Below are 14,921 nucleotides of genomic sequence, written 5' to 3'. Positions count from 1 at the left end.
AAGTTCTCTGTCAATGTATGATTGTAGACGTTTCTGTACTACCTTTAATAAAACTTTACTTGCATGGTATATCAAAGATACTGTCCAATGATTTCCGCATTCCATTAGGTCACCTTTCTTTGGAATGGGCACAAATACAGATCTCTTCCAATCAGTTGGCCAGAAAGTTGTCTTCCAAATTTCTTGGCAGTGATGAATGAGTGCCTCCAGTGCCGCCTCACTTTCTTGAAAGATTGCAATTTTTATTCCATCAATTCCTGGTGCCTTGTTCTTTGCCAATTCCTTCAATGCACCTTGGACTTCTTCCTTCAGGATCATTGGCTCTTGATCATATGCTACCTCTTGAAATGGTTGAACATTAACCATTTCCTTTTGGTACAGTGACTCTCTGTATTCCTTCCATCTTCTTTTGATGCTTTCTGTATTATTCAATAATTCGCTCAGAGAATCCTTCAATAACGAAAGTCGAGGCTTGAATTTTTTCTTCAGTTCCCCCAGCTTGAGAAATGCTGAGTGTGTTGTTCCTTTTTGGTTTTCTGACTCCAGGTCTTTTCCTAAGCTTTGCTAACCTTAAATCTTATCATTTCTGAACTTCACATCCATTAAGATAGCAATGATTTGAAAAAATAGAAAGCAACAGGTGTTGACCAGAAAGCAGAGACATTGTAATCGTCATTCATTATTGGTATGTCTGTAAATGGTGCCACCATTGTGGAAAACAACTTGACAGTTTCTCAAAAAGTTAAACATAAATCACCATTGTTGTTGTTAAGTGCCCATTGAGTCGATTCCGACTCATGGGGGCCCCATATAGGGTCTCTAACGAGTGACTAGAGTTTGAACTGCCAATCTTGCAGTTCAAATCGAACTTATGGTCTAGTTCTTATCCTACAGTGCCACACTAGGATTCCAGGTTACCATAAGATCCAGTAATTCCATCCCTAGGTATAAACCCATATAATTGAAAGTAAGAACACAAACAGTGGCACGTACACCAATGTTAATTGCAGCACTATTCACAATATCAGAAAGGTGGCAATAACTCCAAAGCCAATCAACTGACAAATGGATAAACAAAATGTAGTTCACACATACGTTGAATATTGGTGTGGTGCTGTGGGTTAATGCACCTGACTGCAAAGCTATTTGAACTGCAAGGCTGGTGGTTCAAGCTCACCAGCTGCTCCTCGGAAACCCTATACAGGGTCGCTATGGGTCAGAACCGACTGGATGGCACTTAACAACAACAACAACATAAGGAGAAATGGAGTTCTGATACATGCCACAGCGTGTGTCTTAGTTATTTAGTGCTGCTATTAATGGAAATGTGGAGTCCTCATGTGGCACTGTGGGATAAAGCACTGGACCGCAAGATTGGTTTGAACCACAAGGTCAGTGGTTCAAACTCACCAGCCACTCCTTGGAACTCCTACACAGGGTCACTATGAGTCAGAGCTGACTGGACAGCACTTATCAACAACAACATAACAAATACCACAAGTGGATATCTTTAATGAACAGAAATGGATCTTTTCACAGTTTAGGAGGCTAGAAGTCTGAATTCAGACTTGTGGCTCTGTGGGAAGTGTCTTCCCCTAGAAGGAGGAAATCCGGTCCTTGTCTCTTCAGCTTCTGTTTCCTGGTTCCTTGGAGACCTCCATGTACCTTGACATCAATCTTCCCCAATCTCTGCTTCTCTTGAATGTTTGATCTCTTTTATATCTCTAAAGAAATTACTTAACAATCTTGCTTAACCTTTTACAATCCTGCCCCATTAATGTAACAAAGACAACCCATTCCCAAATATGATTAGGGCCATAGCCAGAGAGTTTAGGATTTAAAAGACATATTTTGTGGGAGACATAATTTTATCCATATTGTTGTTGTTAAGTACCATCAAGTTGGTTCTGACTCATAGAGAGTCTGTATAGGGTTTTTGAGGAGCCGCTGGTGAGTTTGAACCACTAACTTCATGGTTCAAAGTGATCTTGTGTTCGAGTGCTTACCCAAAGGCGTCAAACCAGGACTGCAATTCAATCCATAAGAATATGGATGAACCTTGAAAACAATATGCTAATGAAATGAGTCAATTAAAATAGGAAAAATAATTTAAACCCCAAAGCTCACCAGTCACTCCTTGGAAATCTTATACCAGGTCATTATGGGTCAGAACCAACTTGATGATACTTCACAACAACCACAACAAAATAAACTATTTAGAATAGTGGATACAGACTTAACTTTATTAGTGGTTACCAGGGGCAGAAGTTGTTGTTGTTAGGTGCTGTCTAGTGAGTTCTGACTCATAACTACGTTATGTATGGCAGATGAAACACTCCTCCTCACACTTGTTACTGCGTTTGAGGCGGATGTTGTTGCCATGGTCTCAGTACACCTGGTTGAGGGTTTTCCTCTTTTTCGCTGCCCACCTACTTTACCAAACATAATGTCCTTCTCCAGGAGTTGGTCCCTCCTGCTAACATGTCCAAAGTCCAGGAGACCAAGTCTCGGCATCCTCACTTGTAAGGACCAATCTGGCTGTACGTCTTCCAAGACAGCTTTACTGAGTCTTTGGGCAGCTCTTTGCCAATAGCATAATTCGAAGGCATCAATTCTTCTTCAGTCTTCCTTATTTATCGGGCAGCTTTGATGATGAATAAGCAGCAGAGCGAGGGGAGAGGAATGGGGGTGTGGAAAAGAGATTCACTGTGCAGGGAACACTGAGTTTTTGCTAAGAGTGAGAGAAAAACTTGGAAGCAGATGAAGATGGTGGTTGTGCTGATGAACATAATGAATGCTATGCATAATGAATGCTGCTGAATCACTTGTGAGGTATGTTGAAATGACAAATATTTTGTTATTTATATTTACCATAATACATTCTTAAAAAATAGCATCAAGAAAAAAACACCAACCAAAACCCTGGGTGGGCCCTTCACACATTTTATCCCAACAAGTATCAGTTGTCTCTTTAAAGGTATACAAGCAACTGACTGGTCACAGAGGAAGGCTGAGAAGGAAATGCCTTTTCACTGCTTACTCCTTTGTACTGATGGGACGTTCTATTGTGTGCAGTTGTCACTTACATAAAAGCTATGAAACCACTGTCTGTTTACACAGGCAACAGCCCTAAACAGGAGGCCCAAACGGTGGGGCTGCTGTAGTCACAGAACCGAACCGTGTGGGGCCTGGGCTGTGCCCACCCCGCCCCATGTCAGTGTGCTACGCTTGCGGCATAAAAATAACCCGGCAGCTTTATTGACGTGGTTATTATTACACCGCAGCTTCTCCAGGGGCTCCGCCACTTTCCTGTCAGCTGCCCTTGACCCTGGAATCTGAGCTGGGTTGGGTATCGATCAGGCCCAGCTCTTGCCAAGGTTTCCTCTCTGAAGAGGTTTCAGCTTTTGGTCTGCAACTATTTTTAGGTGCTTGGGCTCCACAGCCGGGGGAGCCTCTCTCCAATGATGCTGTGCAGCCAGGTCTGGGTGGAGACCCGGCTGTCTCCTGGGGGCAGGGTTGTCCTTCCTGATAGGGGGGCTAACAGACTTCGCTGATGGGGCCCAGGCTGGAATGTTCTGTCTGCCTGACATCCCAACATCAGTAAGCCTCACTTTTGAGTTAAACCTTGCCCCCAGTTAAAATGCAAATTTGCTTTGGGTCCTCACAAATCAGCAGCTTGCTTTGCTGGGTGGGGCTCAATGACAGAAAAGGCTGAGATAAGATGACCAGATAGCAAAATGGAATTTCACTGACACCAAAGTCAGGCCTGGGGTCAGCCCAGCACATTCCACTCCTCTCCCAGGTAATGCACTGAGCAGTTTACCCCCAGGATCCTGGCTCACCCCAGGCAACGGCAGAGGCAGGGGATGTGGAGGGGTCAGCAGGGACCTACCTCAAAGTGGATGGCCCCATTCCCGTCGGCATCAAAGGCATTGAAGAGGAAGTGTGCGTAGGTGGTGGCATCTGGGGAGAGGAAGGGCCAGGGCTGGGTGTGTCTGGGTCTCCTGGAAGCCCTTGCCCCACCCGGGCAGCCCCCCTGGGTTGGTCCCAGTTATGTCCTCCCTGCCAGTGGAACAGAGGTGGCACCAGGCAGGGAGAGGAGGATGGAGGCGAGGCCTCCTCCCTGCTGTGTCCCACGGTAGAAGGGACGCCCACCCACTGTGGGGGCTTCCAGAGGGGTCACAGGGGCCTGGCCTCACACTCACCTCCCTGAGGAAAGAACTGTGAGTAAATGAGTTTGAAGGTGTCTTCATCCACCAGGCCTGTGGGACACTCCTGCAGCAGGAATTTAGCCCTTCAGTGACCTCGTACCCCCCAGCTCCATGCCCCAATGCCTGGCCTCTCTTCTCCCTCTGGGGGTGCCTGAGGCATTGCTGGGCTCCACTGGGGAGGGGCTGGGGAGGGGTAAGGGCAGGGTGAGAGGCAGGAAGGAAGTAGGTAGGAAGGGGGATGGCTGGACCCTCATGCCAAAACCACCCCTCCAAACACTCACTCCCTGCATCAGCCAACACTGGAGAAACTGGGAAATAATGCAGGGCCTTGGATTTGGGGCTTACACCTCCCCCCCCCCCCACCTCCCAATTGCTCTCCCATAACAGAATGTTTACTGGGGCATTTACTTGCCTTGGAGGTTTCTAGAAGGTCCCTCCTGCCTGGACCTGGGTCTGTAGGGCCCACCCTGGGGGCATGGGGAGCACTCACATTCTTGAACCCCCTGTAGAGAGACTGCAACTCCTTCTTGGTGAACTTGGTCTGTGCCTGCAGCTGATCCAGTCCCTCTGGCTGATGGCGCACTGTGGATAGCTCCAGCTCACTGTCACTGCTGTCTGGAGGGGACATAGACCCGGGAGGGTGGGACAACGGTCCCTTCCCCCATTTCACCCCAGTGTGGTTGCTAGGGCTGAAGTGGTTTAAGCAGGGGAGGGGACTTTGCTTGCATGGTGACCACATCTAGACAACAGACAGAGATGAGGAACACTTGACCTTAAAGACCCAATTCCCAGGCCACCTCTGAGTGGCCCACCCTGATTCCCCCAGGAGTGAGAGGGGCATCCTTGCTGGCCCACAGCAGCCTTAGGCTTAGCTCATGGTGATGCCAGGTGAATGAGCAGACCTATGCTCTACAGGGCTTTCAATGGCTGATTTTTCAGAAGCAGGTCACCAGGCTTTTCTTCTGAGGTACCTCTGGGTGGACATGAACAGAGAGTACCTGGCCATGTGCACTATTTAGGAACTCTGTGGACAGCCTTGCAAACTGCAGTTGGGCTGCATTTGGTGGAGGTAGGGGTCATTTTGAATAGGGGATCAGACACCAGACCTTTCCTTTAAAAACAGCATGACAAAATGCTGACTAATCATCGTTATCGACCTTTGGAGTCTGAGATGAAATTTCAGGTGATCTTGACTTTTTAATTTACTTTCGCATGTTTGTATGTTCTTTTGGTATGGTATGCATTGCTTTTGTAACACACACTAAAGGCTATGGATAAACAGCCTTAAGAACTGACACCTTGCAGGGCAGCAGGCTCACAGCAAGGACAGGACTTCACCTTCCCACTCAAACAGGCAGCCCTGTGCCCACTGCACGGTCACTACACCCAGACTCCCCCTGCACAGCCATTTGCTTGCTGCTGCCTCACCCACGAGGGAGAACTCTCCAATGTCTTACTGCACTGCTTAGTGAGCCGCCTGAGCCTGCTCTGGGCTCGGGCCTCTCTATGAGCGTGATGGACACACAGACTGCACTGCCCATTCACACTCACCCTAAGTGGCAATCAGACTCTGTTTCCATGGTCCGTGCTCTCTCCTCATTTCCTAGATAATGATTTCATACCGTTCTTCTCTTTTCAAACGGCCAGTACCTCCTCCTCCACCCTGACTCTCAGGTTGCTTCCGTTCGGTTGTGAAAACAAGCCACAGAAAACAATTTCCCCAAGTTCTCACCACCACATCTACCCTGCCTGCTTCTGGTCCAGGATGACCCACCTCCTCTCCTTTTCTGTGGATGAACTTTCCCTGGTCCTGGCTGGGGTGAACACCCCTGACACCCTGGTTTGTCCAATAGGTCCTCTCAGAATGTGGTTACAGCAATTCTCCCCAGCCTCTCCTCCTCCTCCTCACAGCTCCCCATCCTTCTGGATCATTCCCACCAGCACACAGATATACTGTTAAATCTCAATACTCAGTGAAATTGAGAACTGGTGAATTAGAACTGACTAGACAGTACTAGCTCTGGTAGCGAAGTGGTTACGAATCGGGCTGCGAACCTGAAGGTCAGCGGTTCGAAACTACCAGCCGCTCCGCGGGAGAAAGATGAGGCTTTCTACTCCCGTAAGGATTTACACCCTCGGAAACCCTGTACAGGGTCGCTATGGGTCGGAACCGACTCGAAGGCACTTAACAACAACAACAACAGACAGTACTAGCAACAGTAACAACCACGCCCCTGTAAGCCATCAACTCTACTCTGGGTAAATATCCCACATAGATTCTTACTCAGCTTCATAAGGGGCCATCACAACAACAGTATTTGTGATGGAGGCAATCCAGGGGTTCACCACAGAGGTTGTTGGTTGTGTGCCATCAAGTCAGTTTCGACTCATAGTGACCCTTATCGGGTTTCCAAGACTATAAATCTCTACAGGAGCAAAAAGCTTCATCTTCCTCCTTCAGTGGCTGGCAGATTCAAACAGCTTAATGAGTAACCCACTAGGTTAGCAGGGCTCCCCATTACCGAGAGCAGTGGGAAAATATGGGGGATGCATACTATAGCGAACTATGCACTGACTAAAGGTACCCAGAGCAGCAAAAATGGATGTTAAAAACAAGGTGTTTACTTCAATTAAAAGGTAGACATTTCAGAATGTAGTATAGTGAAACCCAACTGTATATTATTCATAAAGGACCCTGTTTGCACTATGGGTTAAGCATGGGGCTGGTTACTGGAAGGTTGGTGGCTCACACCCACCCCAGTCCACCAGAGAAAGATGAGGCTGTCTGTTCTGGAAAATATCTATCATCTCAGAAACCCTAAGGAGCAGGTCTACTCCGTCCTGTAAGATTGCTAGGAGTTGGAATTGACTCGATGGCTCTAATGGCACAGTGGTTAAAGCACTAGGATGCTAAAAATTCTCAGTTTGAATCCATCAAACACTCCATGGGAGAAAGATGTGGCATTTTGCTTCTGTAAGGATTCACATACAGCCTTGGAGACTCTATGGATCACGGGCTACCAGAAGAATCAGCAAATCTGTCTTGGAAGAGGTACAATCAGAATGCTCCTTCGAAGCGGGGTGGGGAAATGTCATCTTTCGTACTTTGGAAGTGCTATCAGGAGGGACAAGTCCCTACAGAAGGACATCATCTTTGGTGAAGTGGAGGGTCAGCAAAAACGAGGAAGGTCACCAGTGAAATTGGTAACATAGTGGCAGCAACAAAGGGCTCACACATATCAACAGTTACGAGAATGGCACAGGACCACGCAGTGTTTTGTTCTGTTGTGTATAGGGTTGGATCAGACTCTATGGCACCTAACCTAACCTGACGTAAGCTTGGAGACCCTATGAGGCATTTATACTGTGTCCTTTCATAGGGTCACTAGGAAGCAGAATTGATGGGATGGCAGTGGGTTTGGTTTTGTTATTTGTTATTTGCAGTCTTTGAGTAGTACAGACAGTTAATATGCTTAGCTGCTAACTAGAAATTGGTGGTTTCAGTCTACCCAGAGACACTTAGGAAGAAAGCCCTGGAGATCTACTTCTGAAAAAGCAGCCACTGAAAACCTTATGGAGCACAGTTCTGCTCTGACACACATGGGGCCAGCATGAGTTAGAAATGACTGAATGGCAACTGTTATTATTCTTTAATGCTATTTACAAAAAAAACACAACAAAACACATCCTTAATACAAAGACATGCAGATTTGAAGTGAAAAGGCTGAGAAGACACATGAAAGCTGGACTGGTTAAATTAATAACAAAAAACGTAGACTTCAAGACAAAGAGAATTATTCTACTAGAAACAAAGAGGGTTCTTTCATAATGGTCCAAAACCAACTAGTCAAACTCACTGCCATTGAATCATTTCTGACTCATAATCATACAAAGATTAATTCATCAAAAGAGAAACATCTGACATACATATACAATAAATAAAAGTAAAAGAGCTTTAAAATACCCGAAGCAAAAAACTGATAAGAACTATTGCGGGGGGAGGGATAGATAACTCTACACTCATAGTTGACACTTTTAACATCCCTTTATCAGTAAATAATACAAGATATGAAAGATCTGAAAAAACAATAGCTAATTTGGCCTATTTAATATTTATAGAATTCTATACCCAACATTCTTTTCAGCCACACATGCTACTGTTACCAAGATACACCAGATGCTGGTCCATAAAACAAGACTCTGCCTATGTTGTTGATATTGTTAGGCACTATTGAGTCAGCTCTGACCTATAACGACCCTATGTACAACAGAAGGAAACAATGCCCAGCCGGCCCTGTGCCATCCTCACAACTGTTATGATTGAGCCCACTGTTGCAGCCACTGTGCCACCCGTCTCCTTGAAGGTCTTCCTCTTTTTCACTGACCCCCTACTTTACCACACATGATATCCTTTACCAGGGAGCAGTGCCTCCTGATAACATGTCCACAGTACATGAGACAAAGTCTCACAGTTCTACGCTTTAAGCAACATTGTGGCTGTACTTCCAAGACAGATTTGTTTGTTCTTCTGGCAGTCCTTAGTCCTTTGAATATTCTTTCCAACACCATAATTCAAATGCATCAATTCTTCTCCAGTCTTCCTTATTTATATATTGTCCAGTTTTCACATGTATAAAAAATACCATGGCTTGGTTCAGGCACACCTTACATCTCAAAGTGACATCTTTGTTCTTTAATATTTTAAAGAGATCTTTTGTAGTAGATTTGCCAAATGCAGTACGTTGTTTGATTTCTTGACTGCTGCTTCCATGGGCACTGACTGTGGGTCCAAGTAAAATGAAATCTTTGATAATTTCAATGTCTTCTCCATTTATCATGATGTTGTTCACTGGTCCAGTTGTGAGGATTTTTGCTTTTTAACATTGAAGTGCAAAACATACTGAAGGCTGTATTTTTTTTATCTTCATCATTAAGTGCTTTAAGTCTTCTTCATTTTCAGCAAGCAAGATTGTGTCATCTGCCTATCATAGGTTGTTAATGAGTCTTCCTCCAATCCTGATGTCGTTCTCTTCTTCATGTAGTTCAGCTTCTTAAATGCACATTTCTTGATTTGAAATCATGCACTATCCCCTTGTTCTGTCCTAACGACAGCCTCTTAGTCTAATTATAGGTTCCACATGAGCGCTATTAAGTTTTCTAGAATTCCCATTCATCGAAATGTTATCCATAGTTTATTATGACGCACACAGTTGAAAGCCTTTGCATAGTCAATAGAGCACAAGTAAACATCTTTCTAGCATTCTCTGATTTCAGCCAAGATCCATCTGATGTCAGCAAATATATTCCTTGTTTGATATCCAGTGCTTATTTTGAGAAGGAATGCCCCAAAATTTCCTAAATCTGAAGAAAAGTATCAATCCACGTATTCAAGAAACTTAGTGAACTCAAGTTTTGATAATTCCTAGAAAATGACACCTAGGAACTGCATGGTCAAACTGATGAAACCAAAGATAAAGAGACAATCTTAAAAGCAGTGAGTATGTGTTGGGGAAGGGAGAAAAGCAATACAAATGACAGCCATATTGTTTCACATTTGTCGTGTGAAAAATTAAGACAGTAATATAACATTTTTACATTTCTGAAAGAAAAAAATCATCTGCCAAACTAATATTTTATATTCAGTGGGAATAAAAAGGCATTTTCAGGTAAATGAATGCTAGAAGATTTGTTGCTAGCAGAACTGTATTATAAGAAATACTAAAGAAAATTCTCCAAGTTGAAGGGAAATGGTATCAACACAAATGCAGATCTGCAGAATAATAACAGGAGACTCACAGGAATCATTTGAACTAAACATATATGAAAACATAACACATCAAAATTTGCGGGAGGCAGCTAAATCAGTCATTTGAAAAAAAAATTAAACCATTAACTTTTTATTTTAGAAAAGTTTAAATACATAATTTAGACTTTTATCTTAAGCAACTAGCAGAATGAAATGAACCCAAAAGCAAGCAGAAGGAAGAAAACAGAAACATTAAAGAGCAAAGATCAATGAATTGAGGACAGAAAAACAATAGAGAACTTTAGTGAACCCAAAAGATGGTTCTTAGAAAACACCAATAAAATTGATAAAACTAGTAAGATTGACAGAGAAAAAAGGGAAAAAAACCTCAAATGACCAATACTGAGACTGAAACAGTGGAAACACCTATAGATCTTCTAGATGTTGAGTGAATAAAAAAGAAATATGAGTAAGTCTTTGTACATAAATTCAACAACTTAAATGAAATGTACCAATCCCCCCTCCCCAAAACCACAAACTACCCCAACTAACAACGGAAAATGCAATATATAGCTGAATTGTTAAGTACTATTGAGTCAGTTCCGACTTATAGTGACCCTGTATCTGAAACCCTATACAGGGTTGCTATGGGTTGGAACTGACTCGATGGCACTTAACAACAACAACAACAACATAGGACTTCCAAGGATCTACTGATGGGTTTGAACCATCAATATTTTGGCTAGCAGTCTACTGCTTATCCTACAGCGCTACACCAAGATTTCATAACCTGAATTTGTTGTTGTTGTTAACTGTCATAGAGTTGGGTCCTACTTATAGTGACCCTCTATAGCATTTCCAAGGATCAACTAAGTAGGTTTGAACTGCTAACCTTGTGGTCATATCTATAACCTGAATAGTCCCAAGAAGTATCCATTATGAGCATTGTTGAAAAAATTTCAACAAAATATAAGCAAATGGAGTCTGCTGATGTATAAAAACAGTAATATTTCACACCAAGTGTGGCTTTCTTCAAATGCAAGACTAATCCAGTATTTAAAAATAAATCAGCATAATGTACCATATTAATAGTCTAAAGAAAACAACACATGATCCTATCAATAATGCAGAAAAAGCATTTGTCAAAATTCAATACCCATTCATGATAAAAATCTTCAATAAGCCAGGAATAGAAGGAACCTTCCTTAACTTGATAAAGGACATCTACCAAAGTTCCAGGCCTAACATCATATTTAATGATGAAACACAATGCTTTCCCCCCCAAAGACTGGAAACAAGACACGAATGTTCTTTCTGATCCTATTTAACATTATGCTGACAGTCCTAGCCAGTACAATGTGGCAAGAAAAAAACACACAAAGGTATGCAGATTTAAAAGGAAAAATCAAAGTGTCCCTATTTGCAGATGATCAGATTGCCAGTTGTCATGGATTGAATTGCGTCCTGACAAAATTTATGTCAACTTGGGTAGGCCATGGTTTCTGGTATTGTGTGGTTGTCTTCCGTTTGTGATCTGATGTAATCATGTGCTTAAATCCTGGTCTCTATGCCTGTGGTTATGGTCCCATTAGTGAGTGAGGGGGTCTATTATGTTCATGAGTATTAGGGTGGGATGTACCAACCTTGCTTGAATTATACTCTTTATCTTATAAGAGATGATAAAAGTGAGCAGAGAAGAGGGACCTCCTACCACCAAGAAAAGAATGCTGGGAGCTGAGTGTGTCCTTTGGGCCTGATCCTTGTGCTGAGAACCTCCTTTATTGCTGGCTATTGTTAGGTGCCATCGAGTTGGCATCAACTCATGGCAACGCTAGCACAACAGAACACAATGAAACACTGCCCGGTCTTGCTCCATCCTCACAATCGCTAAGTCTGAGCACATTGCTGCCGCTACTGTGCGAATCCATCCCCATGGGGTCTGTCTTCCTCTTGTTTTCCAACCCTCTTTACCAAACATATTATCCCTCCTGATAATATATCTGAAGTATGAGAGACGAAATCTGGTCATCCTGGCTTCCAAGGAGTATTCTGGCTATACTTCTTCCAACATAAGTGAGAACCTTCTAGACCCAGGCAAAGATTGATGCCAAGACATATGGAGACCTTCAAGGAACACCAGGCCACAGATGTTGAATGGAGACATAGACTGTCCGCCAGAACTGACAGAGAGATAAGGTATGATCCTAAAGCTGGCATCCTGAATTCAGATTTCTAGTGCCCTAAACTGTCAGGCAGTAAATGTGTTTGTGAAAGTCACAGACTTGTGGTGTTTCTGCTATATAGCAGCACTAGGAAACTAAGACATCAACATACACAATCCCAAGGAAACCGCAAGAAAACAAATAAAAAGTGAGTTCAGTAAGGTCACAGGGAATCAAGTCAACACTAAAAATTCAAACACATTTCCATAGGCCACCAGTGTACAAATGGAAAACAAAATTTAAAAACCAATGCCATTTAAAGTAGCTCCCCCTACAAATAAAATTCCTCTTTATAAGCAATGACAAAACATGTACATAATCTGGACGCTGAAAACAGAATGCTGATGAAAAATCAAAGAAGGCCTAAATAAGCGAAGAGACAGACACACCATGTTCATGGATTGAAAGACTCAATATCGTAAAGATGTCAATTCTCTTCTAAATGACTTACAGATACGACACAATTCCAATACAAGAAATGCTAGCAGGATATTTTTCTTTGCAGATATTGACAAGCTGATTCTAAAATTGATCTGGAAAGGCAAAAATAAATAAAAATCGCTAAAACAAATTTGAAAAAGATGGAATAAAGCAGGAGGAATTAGGCTTAGAGTTGAAGACTGAATTGGCATTTTGGACAAGATAAAATTAATGGGTGGCAAATAATTGGTGGCTGCTGATGGCTGGGGAGGGAGGGAAAGGCTGACTAGAAAGTGCAGCCTGAGGTTAATTTTTGAGGGATGGAACTATCTAGATTCATTGTGGAAGTGCACGTATGATGAATTGTCAACAGACATAAAAAAAATTAATTTTACTATATGTAAACTTTTGAAAATTAAATAAAAAATAGGAGGGGAGGAGGAAAATCGGGGAAGAAAAGACAGAAAACACACACGCACGCACACACAAACAAACCAAATATATAAAACGAGAGAGGGGCTTTAAATGTGTCAGTGCTATGGCACTATGGTTAACTGAATCCTCTGCCTCGCAGGGTCAAAACCAAACCAAAACCAAATATATAAGATAAAACAAAACCCCCAAACCTGCTGCTACTTCTTCCATTAAAAACAAAACCAAAGTCCTTTCTTGATGCCTACTTTTCTCCTTCAGCTATTGCTTTTTTATCTTTCTTAACCTTACTGTCTTTACTGCTGTTGTTGTTGTGTGCCATTGAGTCAGTTCTGACTCAGAGCAACCTTATACAAGGTTTCCAAAGGATGGCTGGTGGGTTTGAACTGCCAACCTTGTGGTTAGTAATTCAGTGCTGATCCTACAGCGCCTAGCCACACCAGGACTCCTCAATGTCTTTACTACTCTCCCCATTTTTTCCCTTTTAAATCTTTTCCTAGGGACAGTTGCTCCACCTTTTTATGCAAACTGCTCTTAAAAAGATGACTAATGAACTCCATACTGAGAATGCAGTGAACAACATAATAATAATACAATAATCTTGATTACAAAATCATATAAGGGAAAGGCAACATGAAAATGATATGACCATTTCACTCTGGAGCATCAATGCAAAATCTGAAACCAAATGCTAGCTAACTGAATCCAATTTTTTTGTTTTGTTTTGTTTTCAAATGCACAAGGTCAAGAAGGCATTATCTTTAAAGGTCTAAGGGAGAAAAAGCATATGAAAATATTAATGCAAAAAAAAGCATTTGATGGGGGCTGGGAAGGAAGATAGGGGGACACTTAGGTGGGTTTGCATGGGCTAAATGAGACAGACGTAAACAGTGATGTATGCTCAACCTTGCAACAACAGGGCTCCATGACACAGAGATCGAGGCATAGTCTGAATGGGTAAAAGAGGGGAAATAATGTTAAGATACTTGACTGTCTTACAGATATTGATTTCCCTTGCCTACTAATGTAAAATAGAAACTTGAGTGGGAGAGAAAGGAGTATCAGGAAACATGATTACAGAGAGCTTGTAAGCCCGTCTTCAGCCTATAACAGATTTGAGTACCTACAAGGGGCTTTAGAACTTGCCCAGTGAAATAGGCTTCTTGTGGAGCCTTTGTTGTGTATAGGACTTTAGGTGGAATCATGAGACCCATCCAGAACTTTCTGAGGGGGAACATTCCCACTTGAAAGGACATGCAGACCAGCCCGGACTGGCTAGAGGAACAGAAGATATTTCTTGAAAGAAAGACCAGCAGGAAAAAACCAAAAACAGCAGATTGTTTGGCTATTACAAGAACAAGCAAGCTGTTCACCTGGGAGCCATCAAGGCAAACAATCAAGTCCCTTCAGAACAGACCACCTTCCAAGACTGAAACTCAAAGGGAAAACATAAGCAGACATGTAAGCTCGTTGGTGGTTGCGTTGGTCTACTTGTGAGTGGAAGTGGCAGAAAGGAAGTATTGAAGACATGGGCTGAGTTTGACCATGTTCTATAGACTCTTGTAGACCTTGAGATGAAAGAGAGAATAGGAAGGGCTGGTTGGTCTGAAGTTTGGGGAGACTTGGGTACTCCTGAGCCATGGACACTAACCTAGCCACTGCGGGCTAGAGCTCAGGAGTTAACCATCCAGCTGATATGAAGTGGAGGGAGGTGTGCAAGAACTCCCAAACTTGCAGACAGTACCATTTGACCTAGTTTGGATGGCCTGATGATCAGAACTTGACCAGAGGAAGATAAAGAAGTTTGATACAGGAAGCAAGTGTAAACTGCTATAATTTGATGAACTTGACCTATACATATGGATGTAGTAGCTCAAAATACCAACTGAG

The 14,921-nt window shown here is 42.9% G+C and overlaps 1 protein-coding gene across 2 annotated transcripts in view; it reads right to left on the bottom strand.

The window, feature by feature from the left end:
- KCNIP3 (Kv channel interacting protein 3, calsenilin) overlaps positions 1 to 14,921 on the bottom strand; it is a 133,429-nt gene that overhangs the window by 13,713 nt on the left and 104,795 nt on the right. For both annotated transcript variants that reach the window (XM_006873518.1, XM_006873519.1), the window contains 3 exons: positions 4,702 to 4,826; positions 4,206 to 4,275; positions 3,893 to 3,963 (listed from right to left, as the gene is read on the bottom strand). In XM_006873518.1, the coding sequence (XP_006873580.1) occupies positions 3,893 to 3,963; positions 4,206 to 4,275; positions 4,702 to 4,826 (266 nt within the window). The remainder of the gene's footprint in view (positions 1 to 3,892; positions 3,964 to 4,205; positions 4,276 to 4,701; positions 4,827 to 14,921) is intronic.

This window comes from Chrysochloris asiatica, unplaced genomic scaffold (genome assembly GCF_000296735.1).
Source record: "Chrysochloris asiatica unplaced genomic scaffold, ChrAsi1.0 scaffold00245, whole genome shotgun sequence".
NCBI lineage: Eukaryota > Metazoa > Chordata > Mammalia > Afrosoricida > Chrysochloridae > Chrysochloris > Chrysochloris asiatica.
This window is presented reverse-complemented; position numbering and strand designations above follow the sequence as displayed.